The following is a 24,295-nucleotide window of genomic DNA, read 5'->3' as shown; positions in this document are numbered from 1 at the left end:
CCTGGGAGGCGGAGGTTGTAGTGAGCCAAGATCACACCACTGCACTCCAGCCTGGGAGACAGAGCGAGACTCTGTCTCAAAAAAAAAAACAAAAAAACAAAAAACCCAGAAAACCAACAAACCAATAAAATGCCTATAAACATCTCCCTAAGGGCCCAGAAACATAGTTTGAAAAATAGTATTTTGCTTAATCCTGACTTTGACTAGATTCTAACTTTCTTACTCACTTTAAATTATAAACAGATGGCTGCTAATGCTCTCTTATCTTCCTCAGAATGACAATAATTAACTAACTAGCCAGCACTTGACTTGTATTATTTCATTTAATTCTCACAACAGTGTTATGAGTTAAGTCCTGCTATTCCCATTTTAAAGACAGAGACGTTGGGGCTCAGTGAGGTTAATCAAGGTCTCAGAGGCAGAAGGAGCTAGAATTTGAATCTAGGTTTAATTTTAGGGTTTAGTATGTGCTCTTTCAACGATTCCACAGGGCTGCAGAGAAAGACAATTAGTTGCTTCTCTTGCTACATGCTCTAGAATCTTCCTGGCAACAGAAAGGGAGGTACATTTTGTAAAAGCATAAAGCCCACTAAATATCACGTAATATTAACATTGCTGATGATCAGGATCTCACTGGCTTTCTCTTCTGTTCCAGTAAAACCTGATGATGAGAAAAGGGACATCCTCAATAACAGCTGCAGGCAGACAGGGCACCCCCTGGCTTTGCTGCTCACTGCTGGGTGGCATTCCCTTGCTGGCCCTCAGTTTCCTCATCTGTGGAATGGGAACAGTAACAGCACCTACCTTCTTAGAGTGTTGCTGAGAAGACCAAATGAAATCATGCAGATAAAGCACTTTGCACAGTGGATAAATACACAAACAAGAAGAGAAACCTAGACGTATCAGCTGTTATTCTTATTGTCACCCTGTCAGGCTGAGTTGAGTCCTACTTTGTCACCTTCCAGCACAGTGACCCTTCACAAACTGGTTAGCCTCCCTGAGCCTCTGTTTTATCTGTCAAATGGTATTTTATTTTATTTTATTTTTTGAGATGGACTCTTGCTCTGTCGCCCGGGCTGGAATGCAGTGGCATGATCTCAGCTCACTGCAACCTCTACCTCCCGGGCTCAAGCAATTCTCTTGCCTCAGCCCCCTGAGTAGCTGGGATTACAGGCACGCACTATGGTGCCAGCTAATTTTTTGCATTTTTAAACCTTTTTTTTTTGGGGGGGGGGGGCAGAGTCTTGCTGTGTCATCCAAGCTGGAGGGCAGTGGCACTATCTCGGCTCACTGCAACCTCCCACTTCCTGGGTTCAAGCAATTCTCCTGCCTCAGCCGCCTGAGTAGCTGGGACTACAGGCACCTGCCACCATGCCTGGCTGATTTTTGTATTTATAGTAGAGACAAAGTTTCATCATGCTGGCCAGGCTAGACTTGAACCCGTGACCTCAGGTGATCTGCCCGCCTCAGCCTTCCAAAGTGCTGGGATTACAGGCGTGAGCCACTGTGCCCGGCCAATTTTTTGTATTTTTAGTAGAGACAGAGCTTCACCATGTTGATCAGGCTGGTCTCAAACTCCTGACCTCAAATGATCTGCCTGCCCTGGCCTCCCAATGTGCTGGGATTACAGGCGTAAGCCATCATGCCTGGCCGAGACTAGGTGATTTGTAAAGAAAAGAGGTTTATTTTGGCTCATGGTTCTGCAGACTGTAGGGGAAGCACAGCACCTGCATTTGCTCAGCCTCTGGTGAAGCTTCAGGAAGCTTTTACTCATGGCAGAAGGTAAAGGGGGAGCAGGCGCGTCACATGTTGAGAGAGCAAGCAAAAGAGATGCCAGGCTCTTTTAAACAGTCAGATCGTGCATGAACTAATAGAGCAAGAACTCACTCGTTCCCTTGGGGAGGGTACCCTGCCATTCACATGAGATTCATCCCCGTGACCCAAACACCTCCTACTAGGCGCCACCTCCAACATTGGGGAATCACATTTTAACATGAGATTTGGAGGGGACGAACATCCAAACAGTATCACCACACTACCCCTAATTATCCAGGCCACCATTTTCATCACTGGACTGTAAGTTCCAAGGGACAGGTACATATTTTTAGTAGAGACGAGGTGACCTCAGGTGATCTGCCCACATCGGCCTCCCATGGTGAAACTCTGTCTCTACCAAAAAAAGGGATTACAGGCATGAGCCATTGTGCCCAGCTAAGGAATCCCTTTAAAAAATCCTTGCTCTTAAAAAAACACAGCTAACTTGCATATATTGCATACTAGGAGATGTGCAATTGCATTTTCACAACAACCCTCTGAGGTAGTGTGGTGGGCACCCAGCAAAATTTCCCATCTTAATGCCCAGGACTATGAAGGTAATGAAATATCACATCTAGATCATATTATAAGCTACACAATAAAAGGGATTTTGGAGATATAATTGAGGTTACTAATCAGTTACCCTTTAATTGGTTAGCAGGCTGTCCCAATGAGTCTAATTTAATCACCTAAGCCCTTTAAAAGCAGAGTTTTCTTGGGCTGGGGGAAAAGGAAGTCAGAGAAATGTCAAACGCAAGAACTGCACTCTGCTTTTGGCTTGAAGATGGTGGCAACTGTGTACAAGACTTAGAGCGTGGCTTCTAGGAGCCGAGAGTGACCTGGTTGGCAGCCGGCAAGGATGGGGGACCTCAGGTCCTACAACCACACAGAACTGATTCTGCCAACAACCTTAATAAGCCTGGAAGTAGACTTGTCTCCAGAAACTCCAGATAAGTGCCCAGCCTGGCCAACACCTTGGTTTCAGCCTTGTGAGACCCTTTGTAGAAAACTCAATCAAGCCGACCTGGGCTGCTGACCTACAGAACTGTGAACTAATAAATGAGTGTTTTCTAAGCTGCTAAGTCAGTGGTCATTTGTTAGGCAGTAAATGAAAACTAATACACGTAGGTACTATTGTGATTGGACTGGGCACAGTGGCTCATGTCTGAAATCCGCACTCAGAGGCCGAGGCACGTAGATCACTTGAGCTTGGGAGTTCGAGCCCAGCCTGGGCAACATGGTGAAACCCCATCTCTACCAAAAAAAGAAATATATGAAAAATTAGCTGGGCATGGTGGCACACATCTGTGGTCCCAGATTCAGGAGGCTGAGGCAGGAGAATCACTTCAGCCTGGGAGGCTGAGGTTGCAGTGAGCTGAGATCACGCCACTGTACTCCAACCTGGGTGACAGAGACTCTCTCAAAAAAATAAAAAATAAAAAAAAGCATAATGTAGATAGGTACTATTATGATCCCATTTTACAGATGAGAAAATGAATGCAAGAGATGCAAACTGCCTTACTAAGGTCCCAAAGCTGGTAAATGGCAAAGGGTTTCTCAAACAGGATTTGAACACAGGCAATTTGGCTCCAGGGTCCATGCATTTAACCACAGTGCTGTGTTTTCTCTGTGTATTTATCCAGAACAATCTCTAAGATAGATGGATAATAAAAGCAAGGTGGGAGCTGTACATAGAATGTTACCTTACTATTTGAATATATAAAGGTGAGTAAAAAAAACATACACATGTATTTGCTGCTGCTGCTGCTTTTTTTTTTTTTTTTTTTTTTTTGACAGAGTCTCATTCTGTTTCCCAGGCCTCTCTCTCCTTGGCTTGTGAGTGGTCATTTTCTCTGTGTCCTCACATGATCTTTCCTCTGTGCCTATCGGTGTCCCAATCTCCTCTTCTTACAAGGACACCAGTCCTATTGGACCAGGGCCCATCCTAGTGAGGTAGGAGGTGGGACTTGACTCCAGAGGTGGGGCTCAGATATGGGGCCAAATTGAGAGCTAGCTAGAACAGGGACAGGGTGGAAGCGGCTTTCCATAGCCATGCCCACCAGTATGCCACGTTAGTTTACCATTGCCATGGCAACACCCAGGCGTTACCACCGCTTTCCGTGACCATCACCCAACGACCCAGAAGTGACTAGCCCTTCCCTGGAAACTTCTGCATAAACTGCTCCTTAATCTACATGTAATTAAAAGTAGGTACGAATATGGCTGCAAAACTGCCCTGAGGTGCTGCTGTCTGCCTACGGGGCAGCCCTGCTCTGCAGGAGCAGTCACAGTGCTGCAACGCTGCCTGAGCTGTAACGCCTCGTCAGTAAAGCTACCTTCTTCTACCCTACCACTGGCTCGCCCTTGAATTCTTTCTTGTGCAAAGCCAAGAACCCTCACAGTCTAAGCCCCTCTTTGGGGCTTGCCTGCCCTGCATTACTAGTGACCTCATTCTAACTTAATGACTTCTTTTTTTTTTTTTTGGAGACAGGCTGGAGTGCAGTGGCATCATTTCAGCTGCAACCTCCACCACCCGGGTTCAAGTGATTCTCCTGCCTCAGCCTCCCAAGTACTGGGATTACAGGCACATGCCACCAAGCCTGGCTAATTTTTGTATTTTTAGTAGAGACAGGGTTTCACCATGTTGGCCAGGGCTGGTCTCGAACTTCCAACCTCAAGTGATCCACCTTCGTCGGCCTCCCAAAGTGCTGGGATTACAGGAGTGACCCACAAAGCCTGGCTGTCTTTATAGATCCTATTTCCCAATATAGCCAAATTCTGAGGTCCTGGGGTTTGGACTCCGACACATGCATTTCGGGGGGCACAGTTGAGTCCATAACATTTGGGGGGCTGACCCAGGGCCATTAGGCACACATTTAACCCAGAGTTTCTCAACTTCAGCACTACTGACATTTAGGGCTGGATAATTCTGGGTTGCAGTAGGGGACTGTCCTGTGCACTGTAGAATATTCAGCAGCACCCCTGGTCTCTGTCCACTAAATACCAATAGCACACGCCCTCCAATGGTGGCAACCAAAAATGACTCCAGAAATTATCACATTCCCCTAGTTGGAAATCACTACTTAAACTTCTTCCAGCCCCCATGTGTGGGTGGTTGGAACAAGTGTGGCTGGCTCTTCTAGAAGTTCTTATTCCAGGATGGGGCACTGTGTCTTTACACACAGAATGTTATGCAGCCAAAACCACAGCTGAGGCCTAGAATACTCAGAACTGCCCCAGCCTAGACAGATGTCTGATTGGGAGAAGGGAAGGAGGGGAGAGGGGAAGGCGTGACTTCCAGGAGTGAAGATGCCTCCATCAATGGGAAACCACTGTGAGAGCAAAAATGCTGGGTTCAGGGCCCGGAAAACGTAGGGATTTTAATGGCACCGAAAGCCCCATGAATCATCTTGGCTCTCGTGTCAGAGAAAACCACCTTTTTTATTTTTGTCCACCTTCCCTCCCCTTCCCCTGTGCTTAGAGAAAAACCAATAGCATTGAGAGTTCATGGAATCTCACCCTACTGGAACCTCTTGTCCAGGGATTTGGCTGAGCCTACTGAGCTAGAACTTAGTTAAGATGATTTAGGATATGGAAGGGCTTCCTCCTCCCTATCCTTATGGAAAAGATGGCAAGTTGGTAAAATGCTGTGTTATTCAGAGAAATCAGTTCAGCTAAGCCTTTCCTTGTTTCTGATATAACCAATCCTAGTAACCACCCAGCAACGAGGTACCTGACCTTGCACCTTACGATAACCTTAAAGAGACAGAAATGACCACTAGAGAGGCTGGGCATGGTGGCTCACACCTTTAATCCCAGCACTTTGGGAGGCTGAGGCGGGTGGATCACTTGAGGTCAGGAGTTCAAGACCAGCCTGGCCAACACGGTGAAAACCCTTCTCTACTAAAAATACAAAAATTAGCTGGGTGTGGTGGCAGGTGCCTGTAATATCAACTACTTAGGAGGCTGAGGCAGGAGAATCACTTGAACCCGGGAGGCAGAGGTTTCAGTGAGCTGGAATTGCACCACTGCACTCCAGAGGCCTGGGTGACAGTGAGACTCTGTCTCAAAAAGAAAAATAAATGACCACTGGAGAGATGAAGAAGCTGGGAGCTTCAAAAGAGTGGTCAAGGTTACCTGGGGAATAAGTCAGGAAGTCAGGATTTGAACTCAGTTTTGTTAACTCCAGCTGTGTTCTTTCTACTCTACAGTGCTGTCTCCTGCACATGGGACTTGTAGAGAGTTCTTAGGGAAGGGCCTGCTTTTGTGTTTCTCCATCTGCTACCTGTACTTTTGGGGAGCTGAATTAAATTCTGTCCTAAGAACACTCTAGAACAATGCTTTCTGCACGGATGGAAATATTCTACCTCTGCATTATCCACCCCAGTAGCCATGAACCATTTCTGCATTTGAGCCCTTGAAATGTGGTTGGTGCGACTGAGGAACTCAATTTTAAACGTAATTAATTTAAAGTTAGAGAGCCACATGTGGCCTGCAACTACTATATTAGACAACATAGCTCTGGGATCTTGGGCTAAGGAGAATTCATTTTCTTTTTTCTTTCTTCTTCTTTTTTTTTTGGAGATGGAGTCTCACTCTGTCGCCCAGGCTGGAGTGCAGTGGCGCAACCTCGGCTCACTGCGACCTCTGCCTCCTGGGTTCAAGTGATACTCCTGCCTCAGCCTCTGGAGTAGCTGGGATTAAAGGCACATGCCACCATGCCCGGCTAATTTTTGTATTTTTTTGGTAGAGATTGGGTTTCGCCACGTTGGCCAGGCTGGTGTCAAACTCCTGATCTCAGGTGATCCGCCTGCCTCGGCCTCCCAAAATGCTGGGATTACAGGCGTGAGCCACTGTGCCTGGCCTTCATTTTCATAAAATGTGAACACGTCAAATGTTTAATAATTAGTATTAGTATTATAGAAGTAGGAGTATATGATATGTTTCTCTGTATGTCTCTGGGACAGAGGATTTACCTTCTTACCTAGGTTTAGGCTAGGTTAGTATAAAACCAAGTTTCATTCACAGAGAATCAAGTAAGTGGACAAAGGTTATGATGATGTCTTAGTCATTTTTATATTCTCGGGATCTAGCATTGCCCCTGTAAGCAAATAGGCCCTGAATAACATCAGTGGAATTGGTGAGACAGGGGCAGTGGCTGAGGAGAACGCTATGTGGTGGGAAAGAAGCAGGCGTGGTTGTGTTTTCTTTTAGCTACTATATTAGACAGCATAGCTCTGGGATCTTGGGCTGAGGGGAATTCATTTTCTTTTTTTTTTTTTTTTTTGTTTTTTGAGACAAAGTCTTGCTCTGTCACCCAGGCTGGAGTACAGTGGCACAATCTCGGCTCACTGTAGCCTCTGCCTCTGCCTCCCAGGTTCAAGCGATCCTCCCACCTCAGCCTCCTGAGTTGCTGGGACTACAGGTGCCCGATACCATGCTTGGTTAAGTTTTTAGTTTTTTGTAGAGACAGGGTCTCACTATGTTGCCAGGCTGGTTTTGAACTCCTAGGCTCAAGTGATCCTCCCACCTCAGGCTACCAAAGTGCTGGGATTACAGGCGTGAGCCACAGCGCCCAGCGAAGCTCTGAATTCAGCCCACAGTGGTATACTCCCTGAGAGTCAAGAGCAAGCTAGGGGTCTTTGCTCACGTGAGTTCACATTCTAATGGGGAAAGGACAGAAAATAAATAAAGACAAACAATCTGATTGTTTCAGATACTGGTACACACTAGGAAAGATATAAAATGATGGTGGAATACCATCTCTCAGTGGGGTGGTTAGGAAGGACTTTCCAGAGGTGGTATCATTGGAGTCAAGATCCAGGTGATGGGAAGGAGATAGCCAGGGGAACATCCAGGAAAAAACTGCTCCCAGCAGAGGGAACAGCAAGAGCAAAAGCCTGAGAAGGAAGGTGCTGGGTGCTTTGGAGGCACCAAGAAGTCACCAGCACGGCTGGTCCTGAGTGAGCAAGAGACAGAGTCATGGGTGATGATGTCAGAGAGGTGGAGTAAGAGCCAGGCCAGGCAAGTGCAACACATATGAGTTATATGGAAGTTTTCTGGACCAGGCACAGTGACTCATGCCTGTAATCGCAGCACTCTGGGAGGCTGAGGTGGGAGGAGCACTTGAGCCCAGGAGTTCGAGACCAGCCTGGGGCAAGATAGTGAGACCCTGTCTCTACAAAAAATTTAAAATTAGCTGGGCATGGTGGCATGTGGGGCGCTGAGGTGGGAGGGTCACTGGAGTCCAGGAGGTCAAAGCTGCAGTAAGCTGAGATCATGCCACTGCACTCCAGCCTGGACAACAGCAACGAGACCCTGCCTCAAAAAAAAAAAAAAAAAAAAAAAAAAAAAAAAAAAAAAAAAACCTATCTGAATGTGTAACAACAAGCGGCAGCTCAAGACACTCGGCCAGTGTGATGGTTTTGGGGCTGAGGTTGAAGACCAGTCGATGCCATCTTTAACCCATCTTGGCTGGCCAGGAAGCCCAGTTCTCCTAGAAGGCCCAGGCGTGAGGATTCCTGACAGACCCTCCAGCGTTGCAAGGCACGTGGGAATTGGCATTGGCATTGGCAGCGGGATGATTAAGAAAAGGCAGAAAATGGAGAGATTCCCAAAGTCCCCAGACAAGGTGGCTCACCCAGCCTCACACGTCAGGGCCATCAATCGACCCAAATACCAAAAGCACTTGCAATATAATAATTATAATATGAAAACCAACGCACCCTCTCAGTGGATGGTGTGGAGGCCCGGGAAAGAGCATCTGTGCCGTGAGCCATTAGGGGTCTCTGACAAATGTGTCTTCCGCCCGCATCCCCACCCCAGCTGCAGATGAAGACCCATCCTTTTCTTCTCCCCAGACAAGGATTGATGAGGATTCGGGAGAGCACTCAGACAGGCAAGGGAAGGCTGTGAACCTTTTCCAAGCCTGCAATTTATCTTGGGGAAGACCATTCACATCACTTTCTACAGGCTAGATTACGCGCTGACCTGGCACATTAATCTCGCCGAATAAAATAATCATCATCAGAAAAAGGGAGCTGGACAGTTGCCAGGGAGGCATTAATAACTGTCACCCACAACTCGGAGGCGCAAGAAAGGGGCGCTGGGTCCATCCCCGCCTCCTCGGCCCCAGCAGTGTCCGTTTCAAGGAGAAGGAAGTAAGGAAGTGAGGTAGCTCTGGCCTGGACTTGGGGGACTTTTATATGAATGGTTTAGGAGGACTTTTCTCCAAGATTAATTCTCAGAAATTTTCTAGGCTGGGTGCAGTGGCTCATGCCTGTAATCCCAGCATTTTGGGAGGCCGAGGTGGGCGGATCACCTGAGGTCAGGAGTTCAAGACCAGCCTGGCCAACATGGAGAAACCCCGTCTCTACTAAAAATACAAAAATTAGCCACGCGTGGTGGTGCACGGCTGTAATCCGAGCTACTCAGGAGGCTGAGTCAGGAGAATTGCATGAACCCAGGAGGTGGAGGTTGCTGTGAGTCGAAATTGTGCCACTGAACTCCAACTTGAGTGACAGAAACTCTGTCTCAAAAAACAAAAAAGAAAATTTTCCAAATGAATTCAGGGAACATACACGGGAAGGACTGAGGTCTGATAACTCAGGGTAGCAGTTCCAGAGCAGGAGGACTGCCTGAGTTCAAATCTCCACGTAGCCACTTGTAAGCTATGTGGCTTTGGGCTACTTCCTTAGCCTCTCGCTGTTTTCATTTTCTTCCACTGGGCACGTGAAATGGTACAGGCACTGTGGGAAAGTCTGACAGTTCCTCAAAGAGTTCAACAGAGGATTACAGCACGACCCACAATTCCACGCCTAGGTATTTAACGCAAAAACTGCGTTCAAACAGATACTCGTCTACAAAAGCGCATAGCAGCACTATTCACAACAGCCAAAAAGCGAAAACAGCCTAGATGTCCATTGACAGAGGAACGGCTAAACAAATTGTAGTCTATCCACACAATGGAATATTGTTTAGCCATAAGAAGGAATGAAAGCCAGGCGTGGTGGCTCACGCCTATAATCCCAGCACTGTGGGAGGCCGAGGTGGGCGGATCACCTGAGGTCAGGAGTTTGATACCAGGCTGGCCAACATGGCAAAACCCCGTCTGTCTAAGATACAAACATTAGCCAGGCCTGGTGGCGCCCGCCTGTAATCCCAACTACTTCGGGGGGGCTGAGGCAGGAGAATTGCTTGAACCCAGGAGGCAGAGGTTACAGTAAGCCAAGATCATGACAGTCCACTAAAGCCTGGGCAACACAGTGAGACTCTGTCTCAAAAAAGAAAAAGAAGAAATGAAGTGCTGATACATGCTACGACATGGATGAACCTCGAAAACATAGCATGGCATGAGAGAAGCCAGACACAAAAGACCGCATAGTGTATTATTCCACTTATACAAAATGTCCAGCAGAGGCAAATCCATACAGATGAAAAGCAGACTGGCGGTTGCCAGGAGCTTGCGGGAAGCGGGAAAGGAATGTGACTGCTTAGCGGGGACAAGGTTTCCTTCTGGGGTGGTGAGAATGTCTTGGAACTAGACAGAGGTGGTGGTTGTACAACACTGTGAATGTACTAAACGCCACTGAATGGCATACTCTAAAATGATTAATGGTTTATTTTTATTATTTTATTTTTTTGAGACAGGGTCTCCCTCTGTTGCCTAGACTGGAGTGCAGAGCTGCCATCAGGGCTCACTGCAGCAGAATTAACCTTATAGGCTTAAGTGATGGTCCCACTTCAGCCTCCCGAGTAGCTGGGACTACAGGTGAGTGCCACCATGTTTGGCTAAATCTTTGTATTTTGGTAGAGACCAGGTTTTGCCATATTGCCCAAGCTGGTGTTGAACTCCTGGGCTCAACAGATCCGCCCAACTTGGCCTCCCAAAGTGCTGGGGCTACAGGCATGAGCCACTGCGCCCAGCCTGATGGTGAATTTTATGTTACGTGAATTGTATCTCAATAAGAAAACAAAAGTCAAGACAACAGTATTTCCCTCACGAGGCTGACGTCAGATGGAAATGAATTAGAGCCCTGCCTGCCCACGTGAAAGGCTGGCCCCACACTGGCTGTTCCCGCTGTTATCTGTGTTGTTACTGCAAGGCTTGCACTCCTTTGCAAGTTATTTAACTCAGTTTCCTCTCTGTGAAAAGAGATATCAAAAGCATCTACCCTCCTGGGACTGTTAAGATCAACTGAGACAATGTCTTTAGGAGGATAAAAACTCCAGGAATACAGGGGTTTCTATTTACGGGTTCACTGATGTATCCTCAGAGTTTAGAACAGAGTGGAGCATGTAGCTGGCGTTCAGTAAATCTTTCTTGAACAAATGGCTTTGCTTAACACACTGCCTCATAATAAATGCTCAGCAATATTTAGCCATGTTTATTATTATAAGTGTGGCTGCCAGATTTCTTTCAAAGGCCCTATATGGTCTTTTCTAGCACAGGGAAGTGAGTACTACTTTGCTTATAGGTTTTTGTGTCTTCGTGAAAGAAGTGTTTTGACACCTACCAAATGTAAGAGGTTTGAACTGAGCTGAAAATGAAATCCAAGCTCTCGCTGTTGCTGTAAGAGGAGGTAGTGAGTTATTACAACAGATTAGACTATCTATCCATCCACCCTACTTGCATTTATCCATTCATCTATCCATCCATCCATCCATCCACCCACCATCCATCCATCCACTCTCCTCCCATTCATCCATCCACCATCTATCTACCCATCACTCTCCTATCATTTACCCATCCACCCATCTATCCATCCACTCATTCTCCTCCCATTTACCCATCCACCCATCCACTCTCCTTCCATTTACCCATCCATCCACTCTCCTCCCATTTACCCATCCACCCATCCATCTACTCTCCTCCCATTTATCCATCCATCCATCCATCCATTCATCCATCCATCCACCCATCCATCCACCATCCATCCATCCACTCTCCTCCCATCCATCCATCCACCATCCATCCACCCATCACTCTCCTACCATTTACCCATCCACCCATCTGTCCATCTACTCACTCTCCTCCCATTTACCCATCCACCCATCCACTCTCCTTCCATTTACCCATCCATCCACCCACTCTCCTCCCATTTACCCATCTATCCATCCATCTACTCTCCTCCCATTTACCCATCCACCCATCCATCCATCCATCTACTCTCCTCCCATTTATCCATCCATCCATCCATCCATCCATCCATCCATCCATCCATCCCTCTCCTCCCATTTATCCATCCACCCACCCATTCATCCATCCACTCTCCTCCCATCCATCCATCCATCTATCCATCCATCCACCTATCCATCCATCCACCAAACTTCCCAGATGGTCATCTAATTCATCTATCTACCTACCTATATATCCATTCACCTGTCCATCTACCCACTCAAACACACATGTATACATACTTACATACATACAATGAACGCTTCTGAATACACAGCAGATACTGGTGATCCATCAACAAACAAACTGGATGCATTCATTTCCTGCTGTCACAGAGGTTACAATTAAGCAGAGAAGGCAGACATTTAAATGAACAATTACAGTCAGAGTGGTGGGTGCTAGAATAGGGGAAGTATGGGGTGCTGTAGGAGTCCTCGTGGGAGAACCATCCCTAGCCTGAAGAGGCAGGGAAGGCTTCTAAGAGGCAGTGATCTGCAGAGAGAACAGGAGTTATGAAGACATGAGAAGGAGGGAAGGCTTTTTGAGGCAGATGAATCAGTAGGTGCAAGTGAGAGACAGGGGAGAAAGCAGCCCACTCTAGAAGATTGTAGGTTCGTTTCTTAATGTCTCAGTGCCTCAATTTTCTTATCTGGAAAATGGGATAAGAACAGCATCTACCACATAGGGATGCTGCAGAATGGGGCGAGTTAATGAGCATAAAGAAGCAAAAGAGGCCAGGCGCAGTGGCTCACGCCTGTGATCCCAGCACTTTGGGAGGCCAAGGCAGGCGGATCACCTGAGGTCGGGAGTTCGAGACCAGCCTGACCAACATGGAGAAACACCGTCTCTACTAAAAATACAAAATTAGCCAGGTGTGGTGGCACATGCCTGTAATCCCAGCTTCTCCGGAGGCTGAGGCAGGAGAATCACTTGAACCCGGGAGGCGGAGGTTGTAGTGAGCCGAGATTGTGCCACTGCACTCCAGCCTGGGCAAGAAGAGTGAAACTCCATCTCAAAAAAAAAAAAAAAAGAGAAGCAAAAGAGGTAGGGTCTGTCTGGAGCATGAAAAACAGAGTAAGGGAGTGAAAGAGGGAGAGGGATGAGTAAGTATGCCAGACAGGGGGTGGGACCCGTGATGGTCCACAAAGCCTTACCTGCCTCCTCTCTAGGTGATAACTCTTCATACACACATTATATCTTTTTTCTTTTCTGTTTTGTTTGTTTGTTTGTTGTTGTTTTTAGAGAGACAACATCTCCCTCTATTGCCCAGGCTGAGTGTAGTGACGTGATCATGGCTCACTGCAACCTCAACTCCTGGGCTCAAGTGATCCTCCCACTTCAGCTTCTCAAGTGGCTGGGATTACAGGCGCATGCCACCATGCCCAGCTAATTGATTTTTATTTTTATTTTTGTTATAAAGGTGGCGTCTTGCTGTGTTGCCCAGGCTACTCTCAAACTCCTGACCTCAAGCAACCCTCTCACTTTGGCCTCCCAAAGCAGGGATTACAGGTGTGAGCCACTGTGCCCTGCCAAGTCTTTTTACCTTTGCAGTATCTAAAGAACGCTACTGTTAATATCTCAATTTTCTGCAGGAGGAAAATGCTCACATTAAGCGACTTGCTCAAGGCACCACAGCTGTAAAATTGCAGGTTAGGAATGGCCCAGGCCCTCCAGCACCTGGCCGATCTGGCAGATGGTGTCCTGGTTCTCAGAAGTAGCCACGGGCTTGGGAGTTGGAAGACTTGAGTTTTCATTTTGATCCTATAACTGAGCAACCGGGTGTTTTTTGGACAAATTATCTCACCTCTCTTTCAGCCTCAGTATAGTAAAGGAAATAATGGCCACTCAAGGATACCTGGAAGCTGTGAATGTGACATTATTTAGAAAATAATCATGTCTTTGCAGATGTGATTAAGGATATAGGCATGGGGAGGTTGCCCTGCCTTATCCAGCTGGGCCCAAAATACCGTTACATGTATCCTTATAAGAGAGAGGCAGAGACAGGCATCATTCACAGAAGAGGAGAAGACCATGTGGCCATGGGGGCAGAGACTGGAGTGACACAGCCACAAGCCAAGGACACCAGGAGCCACCAGAAGTCCGAAGAGGCAAGGATCAGATTCTCCCCTTGAGCCTCTGGAGGGAATGCAGCCCCGCTGACACCTTGATTTTGGCTCAGTGACACTGATTTTGGATTTCTGGCTTCCAGAACTGTGAGAGAACAACGCTTTCCCTTATTTCAAGCCACCAATTTTCTGGTATTTTGTTACTGCAACCACAGGAAACTAATAGTTTTTCATCTAGAAAGAGGTGACAGTGAGTTGTATCTCACAGGGGTATTGAGAGCCTTGGAAGAGTTGGACTATGAGAAAGAATCTAGACAGAACCCAGAAGGCACCAGGTGATGAGTCAGCCTCAAGTGCCTTCCTTATCTTGTCCCAAACCCACTCCTTTGAGGTAGAGCACTAGGGTGGTGAGGTAGAGCTGGAGTCTTGAAGTTGTAAAGACCTGCGCTGTCATCCTGACCCCACCACCGAGCAGCTGCGTGATTATAAGAACTACCTGATCTGGGCTGGGTGTGGTGGCTCATGGCTGTAATCCCAGCACTTTGGGAGGCTGAGGCAGGAGAATCCCTTGAACCTGGGAGGCGCAGGTTACAGTGAGCAGAGGTCGCGCCATTGCACTCCGGTCTGGGGGACAAGAGTGAAACTCTATCTCAACAACAACAACAAAAAGAACTACCTGATCTCGTAACCCCCATTTCCTCAACCATTGATAAAAGTAACTAGCACCTACGTCAGAAGAATACTGAGAGGCTGGCTCTGTCGCCCAGGCTGGAGTGCAGTGGCACAATCTCAGCTCACTGCACCCTCTGCCTCCTGGGCTCAAGCGATCCTCCCACCTCAGCCTCCTGAGTAGCTGGGACCACAGTCATGTACACCACACTCGGCCAATATTTTTTGTATTTTTTGTAGAGACGGGATTTCACTGTGCTGCCCAGGTTTGTCTTGAACTTGCGAGCTCAAGCAATCCACCCATCTTGGCCTCCCAAAGTGCTGGGATTACAGGCGTGAGCCACAATGCCTGGCTTTCCTGTTTTATTTTCACCTGCTGAAAATAAACCAGAAGGCACAGGGCAGGATGGAGCTAACTTCAGTTTCTCTGCCATTTCACTTACTCGCCATTTACAGAGCTCTGCCCAGTGCCCAATGCTGGGTCGGGTCTTACAGATACACTGGTGGGCCAAACAGACTTTTCAAATAGTGAGGAGGCAGGAACGAATGTAATAATCACGCAAGTACTTTGGGAGGCTGAAGCAGGAAAATCACTTGAGCCCAGTTCAAGACTAGCCTGGGCAACAAAGTGAGACTCCACCCCCAAGAAGAACAAAAAAATTAGCCAGGTGTGGTGGTGCACTGAGCAGTCCCAGCTACTCAGGAGGCTGAGCTGGGAGGATCGCTTGAGCCCGGGAGGTTGAGGCTGCAGTGAACTGTGATTGCGCCTCTGTACTCCAGCCTGGGAAACAGAGCAAGACCTTGTCTCAAACGAAACGAAACAAAACAAACAACCCCCCCCCCGCCACACACACACACAAGTAGGTAATCAGAAATGCTATGAAAGAACAGTACTTAGGGTGATATAAAAGAGACTTTTGAACTGAAGCCTCAAGGATCCATTGGAGAAGGAGCATCTCTGGGGGTCTGAAGGGCATGCGAAAGAGGCCGAGACAGGAGGGAGGAGGGCAGAGGGAAGAAACAGAGGGGGAGCCAAGGAGTGGCAGGGCGTGATGCTGGTGGCAGGGGCAGAGGCAGCCTGGGTAGGCTTTGTAGCCGCGCCTGTGGAGCTTGGTCTTTGTCCTGAGCACAAGGGCAGTCCCTGGAGGGTTTAAGTTGGGCGGAGGTGAGGGGAAGTGATAGGAGAGGATGGATAATCAGATTAATTTTCTTTTAGAATCCTGTTCTGCTGGCAGGGAAAAGAATGAAGTGGAGGGGGTTGGAGTGGACACACAGAAGGAGACTACTTTGGTCTCATGGTGGTGAGCACTAGGGTGGTGACGGTGGAGATATAGAAGGAGGATGGGCTCCCACGTCATTGAGGAGGTAAAATGAACAGAACTTGGTTGCTGACTGGAAGAAGCAAGGAAGAGAGAGGAAGAGTCAGAGGTCCTTTCCAGGTTATTGATGTAAACAATGTGGGGTGGAGGGAAGTGCTATACTCTGAGATCTAGAACAATGAGAAGAGGCCCAGGCTCTGGGGAAGATCCTGAGTTCCTTCTTGAAAATGGGTCTACTATGACTCATTGCTTTGCCTGGCTCAACCCAGGCCCCATCTGAAAGGCAGCCATGTTTTTTCATACCAGCTGACACTGCCTCCCCCTTGGCAACAGCTGATTGGACAAGGGGTAGGCACGTGACCATGTGCACCCATTCATTGGCCAGCTGCTGACCTATGAAATAGCTGGCACACAAAATGACCTGGGCCAGTCAGACCTTTTCCCAGGAGCTGAACTGGGGAATTGTAAGAGGACAGGACACATGCAGTGCATGCTGCAGACCACAGATCTCCCTGTAGTGACAGCCAGGGAGAATGCTAGGAAGCCTTGGTCTAGCTTTGCACTCTCAGCTCTGAGTCTACTTATAGAAGTGAATCTGTACAATATCCCACTCTTTGCAGTAACTGGACAGCACCTCTGTTCTGACCACAGCAGAGAGACTAAAAGCTCAGACTCAGGGGCCTGACTGCCTGGTAGTCTGACTTTACTCTTCAGCTTCTAGCTGTGTGGCCTTGGGCAAGTCACTGAACCTCTCTGTGCTGTAGTTTCTTTCTTTTTTTTTTTTCCAGTTTCGCTCTGTCGCCCAGGCTGGAGTGTAGTGGTGTGATGTCATCTCACTGCAAGCTCCGCCTCCCTGATTCAAGCGATTCTCCTGCCTCAGCCTCTCAAGTAGCTGGGACTACAGGTGCCCGCCACCACGCCTGGCTAATTTTTTTGTATTTTTTTTAGTAGAGATGGGGTTTCACTGTGTGTTAGCCAGATGGTCTCGATCTCCTGACCTCGTGATCTGCCCACCTCGGCCTCCCAAAGTGCTGGGATTACAGGTGTGAGCCACCATGCCCGGCCTGTAGTTTCTACATCTGTGAAAATGGGATGGCAGTAATAACAGGATCCTGTTCACAGGGATGTGGTCATGACTCAATGAGTTTGTACATGTAAAGTACTTGGGACAGAGGCCAGTACACAGTTAAGCGGCCTCTAAGAGTTTGCTATTACAGTTGTTATTCCTGGTCCTAATTAGAACAGGCAGAAAAATGATCCATTGGTGACAATCTGTTCTCAAGTGTCACTTAGCACAGGCCACTCTGTGGGCTCTGCCTGTACTGCCCCTCTGTCTGACCTGGCTGGCTGTGGAGAGCCAACAATTTCCCAGCAGCTGACAGGTGCTAAGGAAAAGTGGAAGACATTGCCATTTCTCAATACTGGCTTTAGTCCAGGCTCCTCCTCATCCTGGGTTCCTGGGGTCAGAGCTTGGCTGTAGCTGGGCGCAGGGAGGGGTGTTACTGCTCAAGTGAGGATGATGTGCCTTGTGCCTGCAGGTGGCTGCAACCTATGCCGTTGCAGGAGCTGGTCCACCTTGACGAGGCAGCTGATGGCTGCAGCCCATTCCTGGTCAATGTATGTGGTACCCAGGAAGCTGGCAGTGTAGCTCTCAGACCTTCACTGGCCAGACCTGTCATATCTAACAAGGGAGTGAGGCCGGAGCAGATGTTTCAAGGAGGGGGCCAACCAGAAGCTTCCCCCTGGGGTTCCCAGCCCAAGAACACGAAGCCAGTGTAGGGGCACACAAAGCCTATGGAAACAATCCTGGCTAGGATTCTCAGAGGTCAGACAGCTGGGAGAGACCCTTGGGATTGACATAAGGCAGACATGAGTTCAAATCCTGGTTCTGACAAGTGTCTATCGGGGGATCTCTGGGCCTCAATGTCTTTGTCTGTAAAATGAGGATAAGTGTGTATATCCTGAAGGGTAGGGTGCTAGTAGCAGTAGTAGGAGGAAAGAGGGGCATAGCAGTGATTTAAAAGCATCACCCTGGTAGCCAACATGTATTGAACACTTACAATGAGCCAGGCCAGCCCTAAATATTCATAAACTCCATTGACGCCATGAGGGAAGTCTCATGGTAGAGTGAGTAGGGTCCTGGCATACTAAAATCAGGTAACTGAAGAGTTTAATACCTGTGCTATTTACAAAGGTGTGGGCAGGGTTTGTGGAAACCCACAAGAGGTGGTCTAGTCCAGAAGGGTAGAGGGAGGGCACAGTCACCAGACCTAGATAGAAAGCTGTCTGGAGGAGCTGCCTGTGATAAGAACTGTGTGTTCAGACTTATTTTCGACATGTGAGAAAGCGGGTGGTAGGAATAACAGTGCCCGCTTCCCAGGGATGTTGTAGAGATTCAGTGGGTTACTGGGTGTGAAGTACGAGGAATATCACTCACCCATGGTAACCCGGAAGGGAGGAAACCAGGTGTGGCAGGGAGCGGAATGCTGCGCCCACCCAAAAATGTCCATATCTTTTAGAAAATTATTTTATTTTTATTTACTTTTTTTTTTTTTTTTTTAAGAGACAGAATCTCACTCTGTTGCCCAGGCTGGAGTGCAGTGGCATGATCATGGTTCACTGCAGTCTGGAACTCCTGGCCTCAAGCGATCCTCCCACCTTGGGCTCCCAAATAGCTGGGACCGCAGGCATGTGTCACCACACTAAGCTAATTTTTTAAATTTTTAGTAGAGACGGGGTTTCACCAGCAGGTTGGTCTTGCCCAGGCTGGTCTCAAGCGATCTTCCTGACTCAGCCTCCGAAAGTGCTGGGATTATAGGTGTAAGCCATTGAGCCACCACACTCGGCCCAATTTTTTTTTTTTTTTTTGATTAAAAAAAATATAGCATGCTTCATGAATTTGTGTGTCATCCTTGCATAGGGGCCATGCTAATCTCTGTGTCATTCCAATTTTAGCATATGTGCTGCTGAAGTGGGCATGATGTCCACATCTTGTTTTTTTTTTCTTTGGAGATGGAGTCTCGCTTTGTTGCTCAGGCTGGAGTGCAGTGGTACGATCTCGGCTCACTGCAACCTTTGCCTCCTGGGTTTAAGCAATTCTCCTGCCTCAGCCTCCCGAATAACTAGGACTACAGGTGCATGCTGCCACACCCAGCTAATTTTTTTTTGTATATTTAGTAGAGACCGGGTTTTGCCATGTTGCCCAGGCTGGTTTTGAACTCCTGAGCTCAGGCAATCCGCCCACCTCTTCCCCCCAAAGTGCTAGGATTACAGGCGTGAGTCAACGCGCCCAGCTGATGTCCACACCTTAATCCCTAGAACCTGTGAATGCTACCTTATGTGGCAAAAGAGACTTTGCTGATGTGATTAAGGATGGGAGATGAGCCTAGATTATTTGGGTAGGGCCAGTGTCATCACAGGGTCCTTATAAGAGGAAGGCAGGAGGGTAAGAATCAGGAGATGCAACAATGAAGGCAGAGGTGTGGCATGGAGGGAGAGAGGAGAGAGGAGAGAGGAGAGAACGCTCAACCTGACATCACTGATTTGGAAGATGGAGGAAGAACACAGCCCTGCCAACACCTTCATTTTTGCCCCAGTAAAACCCATTTTGGACTCCTAACCTCCAGAACGATAATAAATTAATGTTGCTTTAAACTGCTAAGTTTGTAGCAATTTGTCACAGCAGCCACAGGAGACTAACATGCTGGGGGAGTAAATACCTCTGCCTCTCTCTCCATCGGCTGAACCCAACTGGAAGCTGATGGGCACAGGAGCCCATAGTTCATGCAGGTCAGCCCCCTGGGCAGACAGCAGGGTGAGAAAGATGGAGAGTGTAGCTGAAACGATCAGAGGAAGTCATTTAGCTGAAAAACTATTACCCCATTTTACAGATGAGGGCACTGAGGCTAAGTCATTCAAACAAGATTGCACAGCTAATCAGTGCAGAGCTGGCAGTCATGAAGATTAGACAACACAGGGATTGTGAATCACTCATTGAGCAATTACCATGTGCAGAGTGTGGAGCAAAGCACTCTGTATTTCCCACAACCAATAGTTCTTACAAACGGAGTACTTTGGAGGAAGGTGCTATTGTTATTCTCAGTTGACAGATGAGGAAACTAGGTTTTTGTCACCTGCCCAAAGTCACACAGCTGGAGAGGCGCATGGCTGGGATCTGAACACAGATGTGTCTGATGCCAGAGTCCATGGGCATAGCCATCAGGCCATGCTGCTTTCCAGTGTCAAGTGCGTGGTGCTGACCTGGAACCCTGCACGAGCTCAGTGGGCAAAAGGTCCTGGTCATCATGGTCTTGGGGAGGGTAAACGGGAGGCATCTGAGGACTTTCCTAGGCCTGTTGTTTCCCCTCTGGCCTTTCTTCTCCACATTTCTTTTTTTTTTTTGTCTTTATGCCATTTTGCATTTCCTAGCACTGCCTTTTGGGTACCAGAGCTGTGGCTTCGTCTAAGAAAACCTCAGCAGCCTAGGATTTTGGCTCAACTAGATAAATCAGGGGTCCCCAATCCCGGGGCTGATGACTGGTACTAGACTGTGGCCTGTTAGGAACCAGGCGCACAGCAGGAGGTGAGCAGTGGGTGATCAAGCATTACCACCCGAGCTCCACCTCCCATCAGATCAGCTGCAGCAGTCGATTCTCCTGGGAGTGCGAACCCTATCGTGAACTGCACATGCGAGGGATGATCTAGGTTGCATGCTCCTTACGAGAATCCAGTGCCTGATGATCTGAGGTGGAACAGTTTCATCCCGAAACCATCCCCACCCTGATCCGTGGAAAACCTGTCTTCCATGAAACCGGTTCCTGGTGCTAAAAAGGTTGGGGACCACCGTGTTAAATCACACAGTGGAGGAAGGGAGTGGACATGAAAGGTGGGAGGACCAAAACGGGCCCAAAGATTGGGGTCATGGGTTGGGTTAGTTGCCACTCAAGATCGATGGTCACTTCCAAGCTGCTCTGCTGTCAAGCAATGCCTGGGACATGTCTCAGCTTTCTGAACTTGAAAGATGGCTGTTTTTACATAATGGAAAGCAGGAGACTTTAAACATTCTTTAGTCCATCTGCTTCAGTCCACATTCCCTTTGGGTCACCTTACAGAGCCACTGGCAATCGCTATGTCCTATAGGTGATACCTTGTCTGAGCCCTGCTCAGTCCTCTGAAATCCAAAGTCTACTCCCCAAGGCCTCTTCATTCCAACACCTGCCTGGAGGCCTTTCTCTGTGATACACTGCAAAGCATCATTGTCCTCACCACCCACTCCAGGGTCTGTGGCAGACATCACTAATCAATCATGGAGATCTTTCCTTCCGAGCCTCAGTCCCCTCTATAAAATTAGCTCCTGGAAGCCACAAATAGTCAAAACCTATTAGGGCTCTCCTTCCCTGGGAGAAGCAGGACCCAGAGCATGCTAACATGCTTTTTTTTCCCTCTCTCAGGTGAAATGTGGATGAAAATTGCATCAGGGGTAGCTGTGAACAACCTAACTTAGGAAATGCACTTGGAAAGTAGAGGTGTGACAAGGTGGTGATGACAAAGAGCCATGCTCAGCTTCATGGAATTAGAAGAGGTGGGTGACAGGAGCTATGAGCTCAGGCTCTCTTTATTTTATGTGCTGACATCAGTCCACTCTCATCCATTCTTTCCTCCTCAGAAGGCACTCTGAATCCTCTGTGTGATCCATGTGACTGGGGTTACCTGATGGTTGCAGCCAGTGCCTACCTTGGACTTGACGGCCAGGATGATCTTGGGCAGGGCCACGATGAGGCACTTGAGGGCGATGGTGATGTACTTTAGAACAAAGTCTGCGATCCCCACGATCCACAGCAGGTCAAAGAAGTCCAGTGTCTCCAGGTTGGGCTTCAGGAATATGAGGCTGGGGGAAGGATTCAGAGGGTCAGAAGGTTCCCTTAGGGCCAGGCCTCAGCAGCTCCTTCTACTCACTCAGGAGCCTTCTAAGTATCACCTGTAGAAAAAGCACTGAACTGGGAGTCAGACGTCTGTGTCCTTTTCCTGAAGTATCACCTATAGAAAGAGCACTGAACTGGGAGTCAGACGTCTGTGTTCTTTTCCTGAATCTGCTACTCACCTGCTGTGACCTCACATGGATCTTTTAACCTCTCTGAGTCTTAGTTCCCTTGAGAGTTAAATGGCCATATTGGAGTTTCATTAAGGTCCCTGTTTTAGTCCTTTTTTGTGTGTTGCTATAACAGAATACCTTAGGCTGGGTAATTTGTAGAGGAAAGAGGTGGTTTTGTTTGTTTGTTTGTTTTTGAGATGGTGTCTTGCTCTGTCTCCCAGGCTGGATGGAGTGCAGTGGTGTGATCTCGGCTCACTGCAACCTCCATCTCCTGGGTTCAAGTGATTCTCCCGCCTCAGCCTCCCAAGTAGCTGGGACTACAGGCATCTGCCAACTCAGCTGACTAATTTTTTGTATTTTTAGTAGAGACGGGGTTTTGCCATGTTGGCCAGGCTGGTCTCAAACTCCTGACTTCAAGTGATCCCCCCACCTCAGCCTTCCAAAGTGCTGAGATACAGGCATGAGCCACTGTTGTCAGCCAGAGGAAAGAGTTTTATTTAGCCCAGGGTTCTACAGGCTGGGAAGTTCAAGGGCATGGCACTAGCTTCTGGTGAGGGTTATTTTTCTGGTGCATCATAACATGAAGGAGAAGGCCAAAGGGGAAGCAGACAAACCCCAGGGGCATCCTGGCTTTATAAGAACCCACCCTCACAGGAACTAATCCATTCCCATGAGACTAACCCAGTTTCACCAGAGCAAGAACTCACTCACTATCATGAAAATGGCACCAAACCACTCATGGAGGATCCATACCCGTGACCCAAACACCTTCTGCTAGGCCCCATCTCCCAACACCACTGGGGATCAAATTTCAACATGAGTTTTGGTGGGGACAAACCCAACCATAACAGTGCCCTCTAGTTTTGTGGGTCCACAACAGGCTTTATAAGAGGAGGCAAAAGGAAGGAAGGAAGGAACGAGGGAAGAAAAGAAAGGAGGAGGAAGAGAGGGAGGGAAGGCAGGGAGAGGAAATTAGGAAGGCAGGCCAATACTATGAAGGAGGGAGGGAAACTGATGTGCCAGGAACTGTGCTAAGCTCTTTGCTCACTGATCCTCACGACTGTCCCGTGCAGTGAGTGTTGCTTATCTCCAGTTTATAAATAAGGCGCTGAGGCTTGGAGAGGTGACGTCAGCTGCCCAAAGTCACACTACATAAGCATAAAGGCGTTGGTATCAGACAGACTTGAACTGGAATCCAGGCTTCTCCATTTATTGGACCCTGGGCAAATAAAGTTATCTCTGTAAGCCTCAGTGTTCTCATGAATAAAATGGGAATTGTTCCCTGCCTTATGGTGTCATTGGCAGGATTTGATGAGATAATGGACAGATTACAGACCTTGCGGGGCAGCAGTGATGACGATAGTAATACTATGAGGCAGGTACTTTTATCCACCCCATTTTGCAGATGAGGAAACTGAGGCACAGAAAGGTAAAGTAATATGTGGAAGATCCTGAAAATATTAAGGGACAGAGGTGGCCTGGAACCCAGACATCCTGGCTGCAGTTAAAGTTCTCCATCCATACTCTACAGCTGAGTAGTGTAAACCTGTCCATGACCAGATAAGTGAAACCTCATGTTCAGTTTCTGAACTTAACTTGTTGGAGACAGACAACAAGCAGTTCTCAAACTGGCACTGGTGAACAGACCATACTTTGAGTGGCACTGCTCTCCAACACCCCCCAAGAGGGGAATGTTCTTTGTAATAGTGGCTAAAATATCCTGGCTTTAGATGTCATGCAGCCCTGCTCTGTGCATTTTACATATCTTAACTCATCTTGTCTTCCCAAAGACTCTATGAAGTAGGTACTGTGAATATCCCATTTTGAGGCTGGGCGCGGTGGCTCACGACTGTAATCCCAGCAGTTTGGGAGGCAGAGGCAGGTGGATCACTTGTCAGGAGTTCGAGACTGGCCAACATGGTGAAACCCTGTCTCTATTAAAAAAATAAAAATTAGCTGAGCATGGTGGTGCATGCCTGTAGTCTCAGCAACTCAGAAGGCTGAAGCAGAGGTTGCAGTGAGCCGAGATCATGCCACTGCACTCCAGCGTGGGCGATAGAGTGAGACTCCTTCTCAAAAAAAAAAAAAACAAAAAAACAAACACACACACATATATATATATATATCCCATTTTGAGCTGAGGACACCGGGACACTAA

At 47.9% G+C, this 24,295-nt stretch overlaps 1 protein-coding gene and 1 non-coding gene across 6 annotated transcripts in view; both read right to left on the bottom strand.

The window, feature by feature from the left end:
• The window catches only part of RNFT2 (ring finger protein, transmembrane 2), a 112,961-nt gene that overhangs the window by 44,790 nt on the left and 43,876 nt on the right, over nucleotides 1-24,295 (bottom strand). For 4 of the 5 annotated variants that reach the window (XM_045366039.3, XM_045366037.3, XM_074007967.1 and 1 more), the window contains exon 7: nucleotides 21,780-21,933. In XM_045366039.3, the coding sequence (XP_045221974.1) occupies nucleotides 21,780-21,933 (154 nt within the window). Of the gene's footprint in view, nucleotides 1-510; nucleotides 662-21,779; nucleotides 21,934-24,295 lie in introns of those variants that run through there. The other variant, XM_074007968.1, reaches the window with a different exon arrangement.
• Nucleotides 18,922-19,025, bottom strand: LOC123567721 (U6 spliceosomal RNA). The gene has a single exon (XR_006690828.2). It is a non-coding gene; the product is annotated as a U6 spliceosomal RNA (small nuclear RNA).

The sequence above is a fragment of the Macaca fascicularis genome, chromosome 11 (genome assembly GCF_037993035.2).
Source record: "Macaca fascicularis isolate 582-1 chromosome 11, T2T-MFA8v1.1".
Classification (NCBI taxonomy): domain Eukaryota; kingdom Metazoa; phylum Chordata; class Mammalia; order Primates; family Cercopithecidae; genus Macaca; species Macaca fascicularis.
Note: the sequence above shows the minus strand (reverse complement) of the source record. Positions and strands in the feature narration are given on the sequence as shown.